Raw genomic sequence first — 21,739 nt, 5'->3', positions numbered from 1 at the left:
GTTTGAATACCACATGACTTTTTAAAATTCTACAAAAGTTTACATTGAATACCACTAAATTTTTATGGAGCATATAAAAGTCTAGGTTGAATACCTCTAGACTTTTAAACTCCATAAAAGTCATTAAAAGTCTATAACCAATACACCCCTAAAAAAGGTTACATTGAGATAGGGAGACCCTATATGGAAATGGATTTGTATTCTATAGGAATGGAAATCGAGTTGGACTGGATATTATCCACATAAATCTATTTATTGTGTTAAAAAACCTTATTTATATTCCATTTTTCAGTTTAAATTTTGGCATGAATTGTAAAAGAGAATATTTACATTCATCTTCCATTCTATTAGATAAAAAAATGCTCGGCATATGTAAGCTTACTTTCTCTATGTCAAATCAAAATTTTACAATTTACATTATTTATCCTTTTTGAATAAATGAATTTTAAAATATATATATATAATTTGTGATTTTTGTTATCAGATACATTATTTATACTTTTTGTGCTCAGTTATTTGAGCATACAAGAGTTTTTATTTTACTTTTTTTAATCAATTTGAATTAATTATTTTTTATAAATTAATAATCGATATCCTCATTCTTAAGTACTCACTGCAAATTTATTTTTTAGACCGACGAACATTCCAAATCAGAGGTTTGATATCTTGGACATCTATTTTTGACGTAAATGTGAGCACAATTGAAATAACATCCACTTATTTGATTTACATCATCTCACCGATGCTCACAATGGATGTTCAGGAGAACAACTTTACTCTTATTAATCTAAGACATTCCAAAATATCATATAAAAATATTATGTTCTATTTTTTGACTGCTTAATTAACACTGCGGTTTGGTCTTATTGCCTCGAATAGCATCTTAACCACGACTCTTCCATCATAAGATAAAGTCGCATTTCAGGCTTCATCGGTTTCTTGACCCGATTTTGGAACAGGAAGCATCAGGTAGAGGGGACTGAAACGAAAATGGCGAGTTGGATTCCCATTCGAAATGTGGCCGCCAGACCATTACTATGCAAGAATTTGAGATTTGGATTTAGTCCCACCGTCCTTAATGCCCAAACGGTGTTATTCACCGCATCAGCTTTGTCTGCTTCGTCCTCGGCGCCTAGAAGAAAACTCATACTCTACTCTAAGCCCGGATGCTGTTTGTGCGATGGCCTCAAAGAAAAGCTCGATGCGGCATTCTCTCTTTCCGGGCCACATTCTATCCATGATGTCCAGCTACAGGTTCGAATACATCTCCTAATTTCGTTTCACTCTCTGCTGAAGTCTGGATGCATATAATTCTAAAGCGAAGGATTTGTTATGAGGTTCGAATCCTTCATGAAATTGCCCGATCGAAAAATTTTAAACTCTATTTTATGTGCAACTTTGGAACGCATTAAATTGCTCCAGTGTATTTAAAATTATTGCTTTTGAAACAATTTTCAAGTTCAAATTCCAATGTTTCCCATAAGTATTAAAAACTGCTTTGGGTTTTTGTAGATAAGGGATATCACGAGTAATCCCGAGTGGGAGAAGCTTTACCAGTATGAGATACCTGTGTTGGCCAGAGTCCGAGAAGATGGCACCGAGGTTTGCAATTAATCAGTGTCAATTAATCCTTGGAGAAATGGTGCTTAGCTTATTTCAAATCTTTTACCGAAGTGATGTTATTTTACATTTTCATACGTTGAATAAATGTCCCCACTTGTTGTTAAAAGATTTAGACATATACAAACATCAGATCCAGAGATAGCTAGCAAGAATGGGCTATATTAAGAAAATACATCACTTCATTTTATTCATATGGTCTAAGAGATAACCTTGATGGAGTGGAGTTAAGGATGGCAATGGGACAGATATTAAGAAAAGACATCACTTCATTTTATTCATATGGTCTAAGAGATAACCTCGATGGAGTGGAGTTAAGGATGACAATGGGACGGGGATGGGGATGGAAATTCTATCTCCACCCGTATCCGCCCGATCCCTTTTTTTTCGGGTTAGGGGAAACCGTGGGGATCAAATCCCCATCGTCTAATGGGACAAGACGAGAGCGAGAATTCCCCGAATAATTAAAATTTTGTGTTAGAATTTCTGGATCTATGCATGAACTTTCTTTAAGTTAGTTTAAAATATAATTCCTCGACCGCTTTCCCCAACTCGGATATGGAGATGTTGGATTTTCGCACAAGTTGTGAGAAATAGTTGTATTCGTTTTGTTTAATAAAGCTTGTTTAGGTTGTTTTCTAAATCTGAAAATCTCAGAGACTCCGATATCTGTTGCAGGAGGTGCTTCCAAGATTGTCACCCCGCCTTGGAGTCGAACTTGTTCAAAAAAAGATAGCCGCTGCATTTAGCTCATAGACTATTCAAAATGGTAGCTTACCTTGTAACTGTATTTTATTTAATATGAAAGTGATGGAGGAGCTTATTGCTATAAATTCATTTGTGATTTGTGTGCACACTTGATCATCAAAACATGTGTTATTCAGACATCAAATCTTATTTAAAATATACTCTCTTACTGAAATCATCAAACATGTTTTACAGGTGAAAGTTCAAATACTTTTAATGAAAGTTCTCGATAATTTTTTTTTTCGAATTGTACATTTTTTTACCACTTGAGATGCGGACCACAAGTTAATCCCATAGACCAAAAAAATATTCTTCAAAAATTGTTAAGCACTTCAGAGTACATTGCTAAGGCGAAAAAAATGAGTAATTAACGAGTAATTTTGTTGTCTCTAAATAAGCTTTTTCTTCTGGAAGTAGCGCCTCAGATACCACAATTGGAATACGGCAGCGACAATGCACAGGCCAAGGGCCATAATGCTATACCACACAACTCTAGCATTTGTTTTCTCGCTCACTTCCCTCATATCCGCTTCCCTGCAAAAAATAAAATAAATTTTTGGCCGAACATAACACGAAAACAAGTCATAATATAATCGGTCAAATAATATTTCTTTTATGTAGACCATAGGTTCATTCCATCAAAATAGTTCATCAAAAATAAATGGTTCCCCCTAGGTTTCAAAAAATTATCAATTCATTAAAATACACATTGATTTTCAAATAAGCAACATCTTTATTATTGTAATTTTCCCGATTCGTCGCCAACAACAAAAATACTGAACCGGCAAAGAAGTGATTGACTAGAAAGTTAGTAAATACCTTCATTGTGAAAAGAAGAAAATTTAAGATAGTTTCGAAACAAAACACTTGCAAGAAAAGGGAAAGACAAACTTGGCTGCATAACAAGGAAGGTGAAATTGGATGTGGCCTCGGAAATTACCTAGAAATCAGGTAATTTAAATTCTCGTGAATTGCTTGCACAATTCCTTCAAGCTTTGTCAACTCAAGCTCGAGACCCTACAAGCAGATTAAATTTACAGCTCATGATTATACAACAAGATAACTACAAATTTGAAAGTGACAGAGAGATAGTCGAATAACAACATATGAAAATTGCATGAACTTGCCTCAATTTTTTCTTTCTTTGCCACTGAATCCCAATCTTTTGCAGCAATCCCTGTTTTCCAGTCGATCCCTACCGTCACAATTTTGCCTCCATGATGATCACCATCCACGGTGAAGCAGGCCATGTAGCTACCAGTTTCAGACGCTGTAAATGCGAATTGTCCAATAGAGGTATTTTCCTGGTGATAAAGCTCGGTTCCATATGGCGAAGTAACCTAATAAAGATAATAAAGCGTCTATATGAGCTTCCATTTTTTAAATCTATAATGTAGAGAAAGCGAATCAATCAAAAGAGCAAAAAAAAAAAAAAAAGTCGAAGAACCCAGATCTCTTGAAATTGTAAGGGTTTTGTTGGTTTCATAAAATACAACCAGATTTGATACCGTGTATGAGGAAAGCAGCAGCTTTCTAACATATTGTTAAGACTTCAAACTGAATTGAACAAGAATTGGAAATTCAAGGCTGCCAGTTAGCTCCAGAAACTGAGAGAGAAAGATAAACCAACAACAATAACAACCAAATTGGGACAACTTATTTCTTTTATTAATTAACTATGCCATCTATAAGACTCGCCAAGACCATGAATTGGGCAGGTGCTTGCAACGCATATCCTCGTACATGATTAAGCAGTGGTGGATCGTGAATTTTGGAGACTTGGTTACATTTTAAGCATCATTGACATACATTTTAGAAAAAATAATCTGGTGAAATTTAAATACAAATTTATATGCGAGCTCCTGTGATCAAGTGCCTGAATATACACAACTTTAGAACAGATGGTAAGATTATGAGAACATCTTCAAACTAGTTAACTAATGCGATCGAGTGTCCAAATAAATTCAGCTCCTGATGATGAGATGGTAACACATTTACCAAGATACGTATAGATTCAGCAAACCAACGGTTAAATGGAGACAAAGGAAGTCAATATTATATTTTTACAACCTAGAATTTGTGCTGATCCCATCAACTAGGACAAGAGGTCAGATCTGCTCGTACTTATATCAGTTAGTTACTAGAATTTGCCTAAAGTATCGAATAAACACCGAAAGTTTTCTGGATCGAAAAGTTCTGCTGGGTCGGGGCAAGTTTATCAATCAACTAAACTGAAAAATTGAAGCCTCACCTTAACCGATACAGTGGGTGCGACAGTATTATTCGAATCATCTTGTTCGCCGAAGAAAGAATGATAATCACCCAGAACGACGACTTTGCCGTGCAATTCCTCTGACACGCACTTTGACCCCGAGCTCGGCAAGTTCAGCCATAATCCACGCGCCACCGGGATCATCACCACCAGCAATATCGCCGCCTCCACCAACTTCATTTTGATAATTATTTAAATACGATATATTGAATTTACACGTAAAAATGCCAGTGTTTTTTACTGGATGGATGTCTGAGGAGTTCGACGGGTTTGAAGCTGATGGAACCAGAAACGCAACGCTTGACTTTTTTGATCGTGGAATGCACGCGTTGTAAGGTTAGGTGTCGAGTTTGACTAAAGTAGTGAGCTTTTACAATTGAGGATTCCTGGCTCCACGAAGTTACAGGTCCTTTGAACAAATGAAAATTCGCCATGTCATTGACTGGAATTCCTAATTCGGACACGTACTATTATTTGGCACCTTCTCCCGCACTTTTCTTTTATCATTTTTCTTTGGGCTCTACCCACAGAAGCCCCGATGATTAATGGGCTCGTTTCAAATTATGAAATTTGGGCCCCAAATCCTACCCTCTTTTTTTTTCCCTTCATTTTTAGTGGTGGCCTGTGTCAATTAGAAAGTCCTGGCAAAATCATTCGCATATTATATTCTTCTTTTGAAACAAGTGGTGCCTAAGTGATCTAAAAAAGGGGAAGTCTCGGCCTGAATATATTAAAAACTACTTGTCCATGGAGTTGATTTTGTCATGAAAAATCGAATTGAATATATCGCATTCTTCTGAGTTATTTCCCTCCGGCATGTATGTGTCGTTGCCTGAGTCTTCATGGTCCGACAACCTCCGAGATTCAATGTTTCTGTCATCTTATCCTAAAACAAATTGAACATTTATGAAACCATCGATCACCAAATAACTTATTTGCCCTTTTTGACCTAAGAAACATAGTCCACGCACCATTAGCTGTATTGGCCTACTAATTAATGACAGTACAATGTCTCTTTGCGCAAATCGATGCTGGCTGGGGTACGTACGGAAGGTCCTCTACCCAGAGTTCACACTTATAAGTAAATAATTAATTATTATATAACCTAATACGAATCCAACAGCTATTCGATCATTTTAATTTCATTATAAATGTAAATTATTTACGCGATGAATAAGAAAAATAGAAACGTGATCGTAATTCACATATAAGAAAAAATAATTTAAAATACAACTTAAATTTATAATTTTGAAGCTGGAAGGAGGCGGGATGGTGTGTGAGAATGAGTTGGTACAATAATAATAATAATAATAATAATAATAATAATAATAAGAGCAAAGTCCATCAAAATAAAATTATTATTATATTTATACGTGTATACAACTTTAATTTAATACAAATTATTGGTAATTAATTAAATGTTGGCAAATTCATAATGATGTCATTCAAATTTTTCGTCAAATCAAATATGTCAATTCAATTGCAACTTAAAATCGCAAATCGTAAATTTTATTTTTGGTATATCGTTTTTCATGTGTGAAACCTGACCCAAATAGAAAGAGTCATTATCATGTAATTTTCAATCGCTTTTATCAAAATCCTACATTTGATTTTTTTTTAAAGTCTAATAATACCCCAAATGTTTTTCAAAAGTAATTAAGAAGCCGATTGAGGCATGCTTTAAGCCCGTTGCCCATAAAATTAAACATGCATATATATAGTGACACACGTTTTCTTAATTTTTTAATTTCATTAACTATCTAAAAATAATTATATTTTTTCACTTTCCTCCTAATATTTACTCTTGATCTCCCTAAAAAAATTACATTTTTTTGCCTTCATTCTCCATTTTCAAGCTCGTCTGTGCTTATTATATATTCTAAAAATGTATTATTTTATTATTATTCAATGAGATTAATTATTATATTAATTTTAGTTTTTTAATAGTTTATTAATGGCGTTTCTGTTTCCCTTGATTTCTGAAAGATGGAAGAAAAACAACGAGAAACATGAAGTTATGAGATAACGCGTTCTTAGTCTCCATGCATGACAGAGCAGCACCAGCTGCTTTCTTCTCTAAATGTACATTAATTATTTTTTTATTTTAATATCTTCATTTTCTTAAATTAATGGACTATTATACAGCATCCTATCATATATATATATATATATATATATATGGGACGAATTTTATTTTTCGTTTTTTCCAAATATACAGTCAAATTTTCATTTTTAATATTATTTTTTCTACTCTTTTATCAATTTAATTACCCATGTTTAATTTGCTTTTTTATTACTATTTTTTTCATTCAATTACTAAAATATTCATTCAATAATAGAGGCACACTCCTCCCAGGCTTCTCGCAAAATCCAGGAAGCTGCATATGACAGAATTAATTAATAAGGATACTTCACTTAAATATGCATAATGCTTCCTAAAATTTAATTAATTTTTTTGTAAAATGTTGATCGACAATTGACACTTTACTTTATTATATATATTCGAATATTATATTTTACGAAATTATATATACATGTAATAGATCGGAGTTTATTTTAATTTGCGAGTATAAACTCGTAGGATTTTATGCAATCCATGAATTATATATATATAGCGGAAAATGATTATTATAAATAATTAGTCTAAGATACGGTAGGTTAAATCTATAATTAATTCTAAGCTACCCCATGTGACCAAATGACTTTGTTGCCTAAAGAGAGGTAACCTAAATGTCAAATTTTTTACTGTGCGAACAAATTTATTATTCTTTCTTTATTTTTTTAAAATTATTCTTCCCAATTTATTTCTAGAGGAACTCATGGTTTGAGTTTAGTTCAATGTAGAAAACCAATGGTTCATTAATGGGCAATTTGATTAATGTTTCCTTTGAAATTTTGGACATCTCTCTGCTGTACTCAACATGTTACTCATGCAATCGTACAATAAATTCGTGGTTTTCTCTTTTCATCAGTCAAAATAATCTATAAGGACGACCAATTAATTTGATAATAATAGGATTTATTTTTAAATATTCTTGAGATGCTTCTAATTTAATTCCATTGCTTTTTTCCAAGTGTGCTAACTTAACAACTACTGCCATTGCTGCAAATATATTTGAACAAGTCTTCTCAAAAGACTTTCTCTACCGCGGCGAATAAGAGAAGTGATGTATCGAATGAATGAATGAATGAATGAATGAATGAATGATGAATGATATAGCTAGGGACTTCAACTTTAATTAAATTGTAAGGTTTTCCAAATATTTTCCTTAGCGTGTAAATTTGATATCGCTTACATTTTAGTACAAATAGTTTTTAGAATTTATTTTCTTAATTCCATTTCATAAGAGTTTAGTTAAAATATAAAATCGTGTGTACGTGTGTGAATGTCAAAATAAAAATGGTGAATATTAAATTAAAGTTAAAAATAAAATGTATATACAAATGCGAATTTATTTATTCAAAAATTCGAAGTTAAATTAATATCACGTGGACTGGGAATACATCTTAATTAACGTTTTGGGTTGTTTGCGTTAAAAATTGTGGAATCAGTTTTCCTACTAATTATGTTGATTAATAGATCGGCCCTTCTTGGAAAGACCCGTAAACTTTTTTCTATCCTTGTTAAAATATTTTCAATTACCTAAAAAGTGGAATTATTTACCGACGGAGGGCAGAAAAGTCATTGTCGTGTGAAGTAAGAAACATCTGATTCTCAGTATAAATTACTGGAAAATATCGTCTGTCAACCAACATTGCATGTTATTTCATATTTTGACATTACTATTCTTTGACAATGGGATATTCCTATTTTCGATTACATATTTCAAACAGTTTAGTTTTATATCCTATACAGAATAAATATATTGTTTAAAAAATTTCACTTTATATTATAAGATTTAATTATTAGCTGAAGAAAAATCTTGCATTCAGAAAATGGATCTATAAATATCAGATATCCCTTGTCATTCCAAAATCACTTCCCATTTGCATTTCCCTTTTCTCGAAAAATAAGGTTTTTGAATACTCCCAAGAATGGTGAAGACAAAAAACAAGATCTCATCGACAAACAATACACCAAAATCTCAATGCAAGAACAAGTACAAAGGAGTGAGAATGAGGAGTTGGGGCTCATTTGTGTCTGAGATAAGGGCACCAAATCAGAAGACAAGAATCTGGTTAGGTTCTTATTCTACACCAGAGGCAGCCGCTAGAGCTTATGATGCTGCAGTTTTATGCCTAAAGGGATCCTCAGCCAATCTGAATTTCCCACTTTCAAAAGCTTACCAACAAAATATTGACCCTGAAAACGTAATCATGTCGCCCAAATCCATCCAACGAGTCGCAGCAGCAGCCGCTGCGGCGAACGACATGGTTCTTGGAAACCCGTATAATCCGAGCCCTAGTTCTTCTAAGTTCATAGCGAAACCACCAACAGCATCACCCAACGCCATATTCTTAGAAACCCCAAAAAATCTAAGCCTTTCGTCTAACACTAGTATGACTGCTACTACTACTTTATCGTCGTTTGATTCGAGTTCATCAACGTCTCTTTCATCTTCCTCTAATTATTGTGAGCTTCAAATTATTGATGAAGATGATCATATTTCATTGGATGCTTCACATGTTCGTGACTACATGGCCATGGCCTCGTGGTACAACTTTGATTCTCCAAAGTACAATGACATGATAAATGGGGTGTTCTTTGATCCTTTGATGGCAGAAGATACTTACGAGGATACCGATATCCGTTTATGGAGCTATATGTGATCAAGAAATATTCAAGTTAATTCATTTCCATTAATTATAAATATCATAATAATATTATTTATTTTTCAGTTGTCTTCAATTTATTTCTTGACGACACAACTGACAATAAAATATGTTTTTTTTAGCAATTATTTTATAGTAAAATTCGAGGGTTTCAAATGAGGGAAACATACATTTTTGCCTCGCTACCATGTGAATTATTCCCGTTGTTATTTACGCGTACCATTTACGTGGAAATGCATTTATTCTAATATTGTAATATGTTTGTTGTTAATTATATTTTTGCATATAAGTATATTTGTTTTGAATTATCCGAAAATATATTTACCTTTTCCCTTTCGATTATTCTCACCTCATACGTAGTTCGATTCAGATTTGGTATAATTTGATGCGGAACATGATAAAATATCGATCGAATATCGTTAAATATCCATCGTCTCAAAGCATTCTTAGGAGATTAACTCGTTAATTAATTTGTACAATCCATCTAGCAGATGAAAACCGATAAAAATCAGCAACCATTAATTTACAATCAAGTTTTGGTAAAATTATAACATTCATTTTAAAATATTCAGTTGCAAAAATTTTAGTAACTAAAGACTTCCTTATCTTGTTTGGGCTTGGTTTTTGTGAGATCTTCCAAGTATTACACCATGCTTGAGTTTGATTAATTAGCAACGCGAAAGGTGGCTTCATTAAATCAAAATTTAATTATTGGTTAGAGGCGATGTTCGGATTAATTTCTATTATATGGAAAAAATATATTAGGAAAATTGTTTTCAAAAAAGATTCTGGGAGATAAAAGTGCATCCTTGATATTAAATCTTTCATCGTGTGACAGATTATGTGATATTTTCTTTGATAAATATTAATGTTTTATTTTTACATATTCTGAAATTTTAAAATATAATTTACATGATTACAATAATATATATTAAACAAAATATATAATTGTCGAAAACTTTGAAGTAAACATAAATATTATTTGTAAAAACTGAAATGTGACCCCTGCGTCGAGATTTTGTTGCATTGTACTTGGTCTTTTCCGAACAAAAATTGCGGGGCATGCTCACGAGTTGCGGATATTATAAAATTGTTTTCTTATTAAATGCTAGGATAATTTTTTCCAAAAGAATATAAGAAAAAAACTGAGATGCAAGCAATTTATTATAGGGCCTACGCAAGATTTTGGCCCATCAATTCAATGAACATGGCTCTATGCACCGGTTTATTATTTTCAAATTTGTATACTCGTTTTTTTTTTCAGTATATAAATTGTGTATAATTATTTTTATGATAAAAAAATTCCATTCAAATTAGACTCCTCATCAATATGTTACCTTATATTGAATCACTTGACATTCTTTTTACATGTACATATTTTTGTTACAGTAGGTCTCTTATGAGACGGATCAATCTGATTTATACTTATAGTTGAATATAATAGTTTTAACATAAAAATTAATAATTTTTCATGGTTAGGTCGAGTTGAAGATATCTCTCGTAAATTTGACTCATTAGAATTTATATGTTTTTTCTAAGTGTGTTTTAAACCTACTCCGTCAATGTAACATGTATAATAGAGCGTAGTTAATTGTAATTGAACAATACCTAAAGTGGTGTAATGAAAATAAACTTATGCCAATTAAACAAGATTAATATAAGTTAAAAATATTTTGGTAGTGTTCGCTGAAACTTATTTTAAGTGCTTCTTAGTGTCTGCGTATAATTTTTAAACATTCCGTTGACTAAAAATTTAAAAACACCTAAACTAAACTTTTATAAACACTCCCTTAAAGCAGTTGTAATTGTAATGAAGTAGCTTATGAGTTATTCGTGCAATTATTGAAAACAGATTTTCGAATATAAAAAAAACTTATTTGCAAATATATATCGGCTTGGGTAAATCTGTAGTAACTAATATTCAATCACTTTTAGGATTTGGTTGGGAGCGATTTGACTGGTCTAATGTTTGTGGGTGCTTCAGTCAAAAATATAAATTTTGCTTGATTTTATGAATGGGCCCAGCCAAGATATATTGTTGGGCTTTCTTATGAAGAAATTGCCCAAATATTGTGTGGACAAAGCCCAAGTTTATTCCCAATTCCATGTGGATGTATGGTAACAAAAAGGTTCGAATCATGTTCAACATGGATTTTTGTTTGAATCTGAGAGCAAAAAAATTGATTTTTCAGAAAATTATTCATTCCAACAAAAATAAAAAAATAAAATAAAACAAATCAAACCATGATGCAGATAGAGTGATTTTAAAGTTCTTATAATTGTACTTGTTTGTCAATTTTGAATTTATGAATTCCAAAATTTTATATTGTAGTGAATATCTATCTAAGTAGATTTCGAATCCTCTCAAAATAGATTAATTTGAAATTCATCCGGTCATGCACAAATCCTTATATTAAAATCCAAAGGTTCTAAAAAACGTGAAGCGCCCCAAAACGCGGATGTCGAGCTGGAAGCTTTTCAAGTTTAAGCGAGATTAGCACATGCTTACGCGTGAAAAATCGTTTTTTATTTTTAGTGTAATTGTGATTATCTCAAACCAATAAATAGATAAAATAATACATAAATATGATAAATTTAAGTCTGATGCATTAATTCTCATATTTATAAAAGCATAAAAATCTCAAAATCGATCTTTATTTGTTTTTGCAACTAGACCACATTAAAAATGCTAAAAATTTGTCAAATCATTATCAGACATGATTTATCATAATTAAAATTAAGAAATAAACATCTAAATTATAAAATTAATTTATTATTTTAAAATAAAAAAGACATATCTTCAAAATAAAAAATTAAAAATAAATATTTGCGATTAATTGTGCTTAAGTACACTTAATTAAAGTATTAATTTCGCTTAATTCGGTCAAACTACGATTTAACTGTTTTTCCCTGCTTTTCTCCGAAGCGGGACGTTTTTGTCGAGCTTCAAGCTTAAACAGAATTTTTAGAACACTGCTAAAAACACGACATAGAAGTACAATAACATAATGAGAAGATTTGGTCAATGATGCACGTAGTATGGCATAATTAGAAGATGTATGGTAAACTCTACTCAACTGCCCTAAATCCCCCTTTAAAATTTAGGCCATTTACATTGTATACAACTGGCTAGGGTGGCTGCTTTGAACAAGCACCGCTTTCAAATTTTCGGATCGGGTGTGATTATTTAAATCGATTTAAACACTATTTGGTCTTTACTCAAGTTTAATAATAATTAAAGTTTTAAAAATAGTTGTATTATCATTATATTTCGATTTATCTGTATCATCCCACGAACTAAATGGTACTTTAATATAGATTAAATTCCAAACATTTAACTTATCTGGGTGATTGATCAATTGATATAATGCAAAAACTTGTGTGAGACGATATCACAGATCGTATTTTGTGAGACGAATCTCTTATTTGGGTCATCCATAAAAAAATATTACTTTTTATGCCAAGAGTATTACTTTTTTTTTGAAAATCGATAGGGTTGACCCGTCTCACAGATAAAGATTCGTGAGACCGTCTTACAAGACACCTACTCTTGATACAAAATATAACAAACAAAGGGTATTCGAATTAAATTTGTTGATCATATGTAAATGATTTACTGTGATTTGATGTAATAAAATTCGTATTTAAAACAAATTAATATATAAAATAAAATATCTATATTCTCGAGGGGAAAAAAAATTGATATCGTGATTTGCTTCACAGGATCCATCAAATAGGTGACCACGCAACCTATGTAGAAAGTCAAAGCAGTTATTCAAAAGAACATTATTGTAAAGACTAAAATCATTTTGTTATATATATATATATATATATATAAGTTGGGAAGAACTTAGGAAGGCGATTGTGCGACAATTTATTTATTATTAATAATAATAATTAATGACGCTCCATTAGACCGACAATGGCAACCAAGTCAATGAATTAGACTGATTTAGGTGACCTACCATGCTCATAAAAATTAAAACCCTAGCTACTTTTACAGGAGGATTACATATTTAACAATACATGATCGATAATGTAGTTTTATCACATGTTATAATTGTATAACTTAAATCTTTTAAATCATATAATAATTCAAATTAATATTATATTTTCGTTCGTTCTTCTACTTCGAGCAAGGACGATTTTGATTTCTAACAGTTATTATTGTTTTTTTAACCAAGTAAAACTATTTAAGCACAAAGTTTGCTAGTGTGTTTCTTGTAATGGTTTGACTTGTGTTTGATATCCACATCAAATTCAAAATGTAATCAAAACGGTATGTATTTGATAACCGCTTGAATTTTAAATATTTTTTTATATTATATAGAAAAAAACATGAATTTAAAATTTTCATAATCCGATTGACGTTGCTGAAATCCGGGATGGTAGTGGGGAGGTCGGATCTTTGCTTGGGGAGCTCGGATCGGACCTTCGATAGGTAGCTAGGAGATCGGATCTTCACTTAGGGAGCTCAGGATCGGACCTTCGAAATTTAAAAGCACAAACAAGAGTGTTAGAAGGGGGCCGGAAGGTTGTTCCGGCGTAGCCCATCCGACGCTCAATTCAGAGAATAGGAAACTGAGAGAGTAATGTGTGTGATGAGAGAATGTGAATATATGAATGCATAAACAGTGAACGAAACCTGATATTTATAGGGAACGATAGAGTCCTGATTTGGTAGGTTTAGATGCTCAGAAGCTTGAAAGATTTGAGTATATCTTATACCAGATTTGGTTAGATATTGTGCCGGATTTGGTTAGATTTTTAACGGGCTTTGATTTCTGTGGGCTACGCATTAATTCTTGAGTAAGAGCTCTCGTAGATACGAGCCTACATGAAGTCTGGACCTCACGGGAGCTCGGCCGAGATGTTTCCAATCACACCGATATCATAATTTGGGAAGTCGGTTCGGCATCATCTTGGGAGGTCGGCATGGGAGCTCGGCGTGGGAGGTCGGCTGACCTCCCCGATCGACGGAACTGCTGTTATGGGAGGTCGGCTGGGATGACCTCCCAGATGACCTCCCGCGCTTCCCTAAATGTCGAGTTCTCAACTAGATGGGCTACCGAGAGCGGGCCGAGCCTATCCTTTATCCGGGGGTATCACGACTCCCCCCCTCAAGTCGAGCTGACGTTGTAGACCAAAAGCTCGTTGTGGTTTGAGCTCTCGGTGGCCCATGGGTTGTCCTGAGATAGATCGGCCAGGCACTTGGAGCTCGGCAAACACTAAATAATAACATGATGAGGTCATACTGAGAGAGGTCGACCGGGCTCTTGGAGCTCGGCCAAACACCTGATAAACAATTACCCGAGGTCATCCTGAGAGAGATCGGTCAGGCTCTCGGAGCTCGACCCAACACTTATAAGATAATGACCCGATGGGTCCCGCTGGGTGAGGTCGGCCGGCTTTGGGAGCTCGGCCACATACCTAAATAAAATAGTAACCTAATGAGGTCACACTGAGAGAGGTCGGCCAGCCTTTGGGAGCCCGGTCCAACACTTAATAGATAATAACTCGAGGAGATCATTCTGAGAGAGGTCGGCCGGGCTATGGGAGCTCGGCCCAACACAATAAAATATTGACCAGATAAGGCCGCGCTGAGTGAGGTCAGCTTGGCCATGGGAGCTCGGCCAACACTTAATAGATAATAACCCGAGGAGATCATTCTGAGAGAGGTCGGCCGGGCTATGGGAGCTCGGCCCAACACTTGATAGATAATAACCCGAAGAGGTCATCCTGAGAGAGATCGGCCGAGCTATGGGAGCTCCGCCCAACGCTTGATAGATAATAACCCGATGAGGTCATCCTCAGGGAGGTCGGCTGGGCTATGGGAGCTCGGCCCAACACTTCATAAAATAATAACCCGAAGATGTCATCCTGAGGGAGGTCGGTCGGGCTATGAGAGCTCGGCCCAACACTTGATAGATAATAACCCGAGGAGGTCATCCTTAGGGAGGTCGGCTGGGCTATGGGAGCTCGGCCCAATGCTTCATAAAATAATAACCCAAGGAGGTCATCTCGAGGGCGGTCGGCTAGAAGCTCGGCCCAACACTTCATAAAATAATAACCCGAGGAGCCCGAGGAGGTCATCCTCAGGGAAGTCGGCTGGGCTATTGGAGCTCGGCCCAACACTTCATGAAATAATAACCCGAAGAGTAATTAAATATGCAATAATATTCTTTCAACGTTATATGAACAATATGTTTCGTGATGTCGCCCGATAAATGTCCGGCGAAGAGTCGACCGCCTATTTCATATTCAATAACCAACTCAATCCATCGCATTATTTATGTCTTCACCAATCATGTATACAAATTTAAAAGATTTCAGGAGTGGAATCTCAGTTTCAATCTGTTTCTGACATAGATTAATTAAAAAATATTAATTTTTATATCAAAAATATTATTTTTCACCGTAGATATAAAACACATCAATATATCTTATATATAGATCTTCGATACCGTACACACATATATATATATATATATACATATATATATATAGTCTATTTGACATCGTGAATTATGTCAGTGATATTTAAATATATACTAGATTAGATTCGAGAAATCTTACAAAATCCCAGAAATATAAAATAGAAAGCATCCCTACCCTATGGATAATGGGAGTTTCAGTATTCGGAGCCCCCACAGGAAAAAGAAACAAAAATTATGAACTAATTTTGCCACTGCAATACACTGTATCATTTGCTGGATCTGAATGATCAACTTTCTCGGTTAACTTATTAGGTGAGTCGGCATTTAAATAAGTTCAAAACATTAATTATTTGGAGTGAATATTTAATAATAATCGTGATACCTACCACATCCAATGCTAATAATTTGAAAATCAACCAATTTATGCTATGAAATTTGGAGATAATTTTTGTGTGACATGATTTTTACGTGCATTCATTATATTCGGAAGCGTGAGTTACATGCACGTTGAAATCCCAAATGACACTTGCCTTTTTGCGATAATCGATACGATAAACACTTGCATGCTTTTGACTAAACAAGCTTTTTCCCAAATAGATCCATTGGTAATCAAACAAAAGAACATAATCAGTTCTGTCAATTAAAAAAAAAAAGATTAATAAAATCTCATTGATCAAGGCTAGCTACGAATGAAAATGCATGTCATGTGAGGGTAGTTGGATGTACATGTAAAGCAAAAATGAAAGGAAGGAACAAGAATCTCAACAGGCTTTGATTTTAAAATTTGAAAGAAGCAAAAGTTATTGACTTTTTTTACGAATAATTATTTCTTCCAAAAATCCTCCGGTCAAGTTTTATTTTTTTTAATAAAAGAATTAATAAATATTTATTTATTATATATCACTAATCTTCTGGGAAAAGACAGGAAAATTATTTCTGAATTTTAATGTGGTGTTAATTTTGAGTCACGCCATTATATAATTCACAATATAAAATGTTTGTTGCTTCTTGAAGCATATGATATTGACCAGATCAGAGCACTAAAATCAAGACAAGATGCTGATTTAATAAACCGATCGGTTCATTTTCCCCGGGGGGAAATGCATGAAAACAAACGTACTGGAACAAAAAAAGTTTGCCTGCTGAAAATTAATCTTCCATTAATGTATACATAGATCTATGTACAGGTTACAGCATGGTTAACCAAAGCACAACCGTAGGTTTGCTTCATTGTTTCAGGGAATTAGTAAATTTACAGTTGCCTACAATTCCGGTTTTAACTGTTAGCTAGTATCGCAAAATTTTCCATGGATCCTATATTCCTATTCTGGACGGCTTTCACGGCAGCAACCCTCGCAGCTGTGGCAGCCCGGTTCGCAGCTATCACGGCCTTGTTTACTTGTTCGTCTACTCGGCCAATGTGCATCGCATTTCTTGCTGTTTTTCTTGCAGCCTGCAAAATATGCACCAGTACAAATGAGAGGACGACCAAAATTTGATATGTTCTTTTAAAGGGTTGATGACCAGGAGTTCGATTTTTCAAGGTGTGTCACTGTTGTCACCTCAACAGCACGAAGGACTGTGTCGTTTAGATTGGGAAGAGGCGTTGTGAGATTTCCATTGTCCCATTCACCACATTTGGTGTCACCCTTTCGAAAAGTATACATTCCATAGCCTTGCTTACGCCCCTCGTGCCAAGATCCCTCGTAGCAGTGACCATTTGCAAAGTTATATACGCCAAAACCATGGACTTTGTCTCCAAAATACTCACCAGCATATCTATCTTCATTCCTACAGCACAATCAAATTATCGTGAGATTATATTGCCCAACTCATTTATCCGACCGGCCAAGAGATACAAATCCGTAATCCATGCATAGAAGATCATTGATCCTAAGCTATGATCCAATAATCCTATAAAGGTGAACTTTTAGTGACAAAAAAGAAAGTCTGATAACGGAAAATTCCGAACCATCACACTTCCCTGGACGAGCAACCAAGAGATCATATGATCCTCAACATGAATATATACCAAAAAAAAAATTTGATTAAAACTTCTAGGATCTTTATGAGCAATTTTTTTCCAAATTAATAAAAGATTCCATCTCGATCTCATACGACCCAAATTCAAGAAACACAATAGACCAAATACTAATATCCAAAACCCCACCACACACCCACAGAGACACAAAGACTAATATGAATCAAAGAAAATCTAACATCACCTGAAATGGTAACAACCAAGGCCATGTTTAACTCCGCACTTAAATTCCCCAACAAAACAGCTCCCATCAGCACAAGTCTGCACTCCAACCCCATGACTCTGCCCATTACACCACTCTCCAGTATATGTATCCCCAGTGTAGAACTTGTAAACCCCATACCCGTTCCTTAATCCTTGCCTGTACTGCCCTCTAAATCTACTCCCTCTTGCCCAACTCTCTATCCCGTAACCATCATACTTTCCATCAATCCAGTCCCCTTCGTACCGACCATTCACAAAGTAATTATACACTCCACTCCCATTGCATCTGCCCTTGTGAAATTCCCCTTCGTAAAAATCGCCATTACTGTAAAACTCAACCCCTTCTCTCGCGATCTTTCCAACACTACCCTGCTTTTTGCTAAGCTTCTTCCAGTTAAATTGGCTGATGTTCGACTCACCGATTAACCATTGCACCGGTTTTGACTGATTCTTGAAGGTAAAGCAGGAAAGTCCGTATCTTTTAGCACATTCGTTGCACAACTGCTTGCAAAAGTTGAGTTTTTGGTTAACTAAAGCTCTGTTTCTGGAGACAAAAAACAGTAAAACGGCCACGAAAATCAAGGCAAAAAGTAAATTCTCCGAAGCGGGTACATCACTCCTATGGAAAAAGGCGAAAAGGGTGCAAACAGACAGCAAAAGGATCGACAGAACCGGTCCCGAACGCGGAAAACCGGATCTAACCATCGGACCGGTTCTCTTGTGCGGCTTCTGCTCCTCGAGGTCCACCGTATCCTCTTCCTGATCAGATGTTATCTCATTAACCGAAGATAAGCTCTGAATCGAAGATCTAACGGTGGTGGAGGACCTGAGGAGTGAAGAATCGGTCCTAGTAAGATTCGTCAGGCTTATCTGACCGTCCATGTCAAAAGCAAGGTCCCTTAATCCAATCTCAGCCGAAGAACCTGTACCTAGATATTCTTATCACGTATTCCGACGGAGGTTTCATCTCCGGTGGTGCGCAGGATAACCAGCGACGCAAGTGTGCAGGTTACAGTTGAGAGGAGGAAGAATTGGAACAGTGGAGCATGGGGAAGGGGTGAATTTATATCCGGAAAAGGAAGATTGATTGGGGCCCACCTGTAATCGTGCAGAAACATCTACGGTTGATATTTGTGCGTTTTCTTGTCCGTTGGATTGGTTTTTGCGGGAATATTTGGTCGTCGGATTTCCATTGTGGACGGCCGGCACGTGTAAATAATTTATATTTATTTTAATTAATATTAGTTCATAAATATAAAATCTACATTTAGAATAATATTTTTTTTATTTAAATCAATTTGCATGCAATACTTTCCCACAAGGGGTGGCATATCCACAGTTCAAACTTTGAATATTATTGGGGAAGTTCAAATTTCGTGCCATTCACACCAATTCTTCTTCACATATTTGATTAATATGGCAAAAATTTTATTATACGCGTTATTGCAGATTTTAAAACTAAATGATGATATGGCCTGCCTGGCTTTTCTTTTTTTCCCTCTCCCTACTCTTTTATACTAAGTGGGTTTTAAAAATAAAATTCAAATATTATGTTAAGGGCAAAAACTTGTGTGAGACAGATATCTTATTTGGGTCATCTATAAAAAAATATTACTTTTTATGTTAAGAAAAATTAAAAGATTCGTGAGACCGTATCACAAGAGACCTAACCACCTATGTTAAGATACAATAATTTTATCGTTAAATTAGAATACTAAACAGTGTCCTAAAAATAACAACCTTTTCTTTGACAAATAATCAATTGTCCATCGAAATAATAATTTTATTCCTTAAAAAATTGTTTATTGTTTGGATAGCTCTTCCACCCAATCATCCAAGACTGAAACCCAAATTCAAAACGTTTCAATTATTTTTAGTCTTGGGCTGTAAATCTTGAAAAGGCTCATTCTTTCGATAAAGGCCTTTCATAATTGGTATTTTAATGGTGGGCTGTAGCTTTTGAAAAAGCTTGTTATTTGGATAAAGACCAAATTACAGTCCTTAGGGCCTTAATGATTATTTGTCTAGACCCAAATAAAAAAGTAGGCCTAGTATTAGATGGCAAATATGCTTCATCGTGGGTTGATATATTGTGTAGCATACACTAAATTGAGCCCAACATTTACCCCCCTGCATTCAATCGCTGATATGCAGATCTTTTTGTATATTTTCTTAATTGTCAAAAATTATTTTAAACTATAGAGAGTTTAAAATCCAAATAACGTAAAAATTTTCTTAATCCACACAAACTCACAAGGTTGGTTATATTTATATTGATGATGTGACATGTCCGGGTGAATTGGATATGAGTTCAATGGACAATCACACTAGGTTGGGTTGGTTTTCATGACTGAATATATTGGACTTTGAGCAGGAAATGTCAGGGCTCTGTAACTTAAAAACAAAAAGCGTTAAGGGGGCACAGGAAGATTCTCCGACGTAGCTAATCAGACGCTCAAGTCGGTTAAGTGTTTGATGGAGAATATATATAGAAAATTTATGGCAAGTATATGTGAATGAATCACTAATGTCAAACAAATATGGTATTTATAGAGAGAAAGCCAATAAAAACCTTGAAAAAAGTGTCCGACTATTGCTTATGGTAAGATGGTTGTTCATACCTTGTTTTTTGACACTACCAACTCTGAGACTCAAAAGATCGATAGCTAGTCTTCCACACATACACATTCGAATCATTTTTCAAACGTAAAAAAAAAATCTTAAAAATAATTAATAGAAGCAAGTAGCAAGTTGGGGTGGGGACGGGGGTATATCCGTAGTTCAATTCTTGTTAGATTACAACGTCACAAAAAATAAAATAAGATAAATGGCTTTCAACTGGGGTATTGAAATGTCAAAGCCTACTGTATTTTTTTATTTTTATATTGAATTGAATCTAAAATATTATGAAATAATTTGAGGAGTAGTATGACGCATGTACAGCAAAAATTAGTCATGTAAGTTATGAGTTTGAACAGTTGGGAATGCACTAATTAATTATTTCGTTTGTGTAACAAATAATGGGACAAGTCGTCGCCAATGACTTAAAAACAAAAGTACGATTCACTGATTGAGCTATGCTTTTAATATTCACTTTTTTCACAAAAAAAAAAAAAAAACTTGATATAGTGTCATAATTATCTCTGAGTTTGAACTCCGGAGGCAACAAAAAACCTCTTCCCCGAGTTATAACTGAAAATATTTTACCAAAAGGGTGTGCATCAAACAATATGTCTTGGTTTATTAATATGAACAATTTATTTCGACAAATATTTGAATTTATGAATGAGTATTTTTAGATTGAGAGAAACTACATGCCCGATTCCATCTATCTACATATAAGTATATGAATTTTTTTATACTCAGAAGAGTATATTTAATATATTAATTGCATATTTAATTTGTTTGAAATGTTGTGATATCATCAAAAAGGGGTTGGATTATGTTGTATGAAAGTACATTCGATGAATCTTCCCATGAATACCCTCTTGAAGAAAAAGTTCAAAGTCAATTGGAGAGGGGTGTCTCAACAACCCGAAGTGGTTGGTCGGTCAACTGATAAAGTTATTATTTAATTATGATAGTGAAAATTATGAAGTTTGAAAATATGTAGAGGGAACTATTTTGAAGCCATTATCGACACTT

At 34.4% G+C, this 21,739-nt stretch overlaps 4 protein-coding genes across 5 annotated transcripts; 2 read left to right on the top strand and 2 right to left on the bottom strand.

The window, feature by feature from the left end:
• Positions 1 to 881: 881 nt before the first annotated feature.
• LOC142533460 (uncharacterized) lies at positions 882 to 2,472 on the top strand. Of its 2 annotated transcripts, none has more exons than XM_075640229.1 (3): positions 882 to 1,254; positions 1,513 to 1,642; positions 2,299 to 2,472. In XM_075640229.1, exons 1-2 carry the CDS (start codon positions 991 to 993, stop codon positions 1,612 to 1,614), a joined length of 366 nt encoding a protein of 121 aa, XP_075496344.1. In that variant the 5' UTR covers positions 882 to 990; the 3' UTR covers positions 1,615 to 1,642; positions 2,299 to 2,472. The 2 variants fall into 2 exon arrangements, with proteins under 2 accessions (XP_075496344.1, XP_075496343.1); XM_075640228.1 differs by having other exon boundaries at positions 887 to 1,254; positions 1,513 to 1,602.
• Positions 2,473 to 2,674: 202 nt separating this feature from the next.
• LOC142533459 (transmembrane emp24 domain-containing protein p24delta4-like) lies at positions 2,675 to 4,979 on the bottom strand. Its single transcript, XM_075640226.1, has 4 exons — positions 4,619 to 4,979; positions 3,495 to 3,707; positions 3,308 to 3,384; positions 2,675 to 2,901 (listed from the first exon to the last, which is right to left on the bottom strand). The coding sequence occupies exons 1-4, from the start codon at positions 4,817 to 4,819 to the stop codon at positions 2,757 to 2,759; spliced, it is 636 nt and encodes a 211-aa protein (XP_075496341.1). The 5' UTR covers positions 4,820 to 4,979; the 3' UTR covers positions 2,675 to 2,756.
• Positions 4,980 to 8,632: 3,653 nt separating this feature from the next.
• On the top strand, positions 8,633 to 9,511 carry LOC142533443 (ethylene-responsive transcription factor ERF014-like). The gene has a single exon (XM_075640205.1). It carries the CDS (start codon positions 8,675 to 8,677, stop codon positions 9,407 to 9,409), a length of 735 nt encoding a protein of 244 aa, XP_075496320.1. The 5' UTR covers positions 8,633 to 8,674; the 3' UTR covers positions 9,410 to 9,511.
• Positions 9,512 to 16,983: 7,472 nt separating this feature from the next.
• Positions 16,984 to 19,113, bottom strand: LOC142533647 (uncharacterized). Its single transcript, XM_075640481.1, has 3 exons — positions 18,075 to 19,113; positions 17,412 to 17,640; positions 16,984 to 17,302 (listed from the first exon to the last, which is right to left on the bottom strand). The coding sequence occupies exons 1-3, from the start codon at positions 18,974 to 18,976 to the stop codon at positions 17,126 to 17,128; spliced, it is 1,308 nt and encodes a 435-aa protein (XP_075496596.1). The 5' UTR covers positions 18,977 to 19,113; the 3' UTR covers positions 16,984 to 17,125.
• Between the last annotated feature and the right edge of the window lie 2,626 nt (positions 19,114 to 21,739).

This window comes from Primulina tabacum, chromosome 18, assembly GCF_025594145.1.
Source record: "Primulina tabacum isolate GXHZ01 chromosome 18, ASM2559414v2, whole genome shotgun sequence".
Lineage (NCBI taxonomy): Eukaryota > Viridiplantae > Streptophyta > Magnoliopsida > Lamiales > Gesneriaceae > Primulina > Primulina tabacum.
This window is presented reverse-complemented; position numbering and strand designations above follow the sequence as displayed.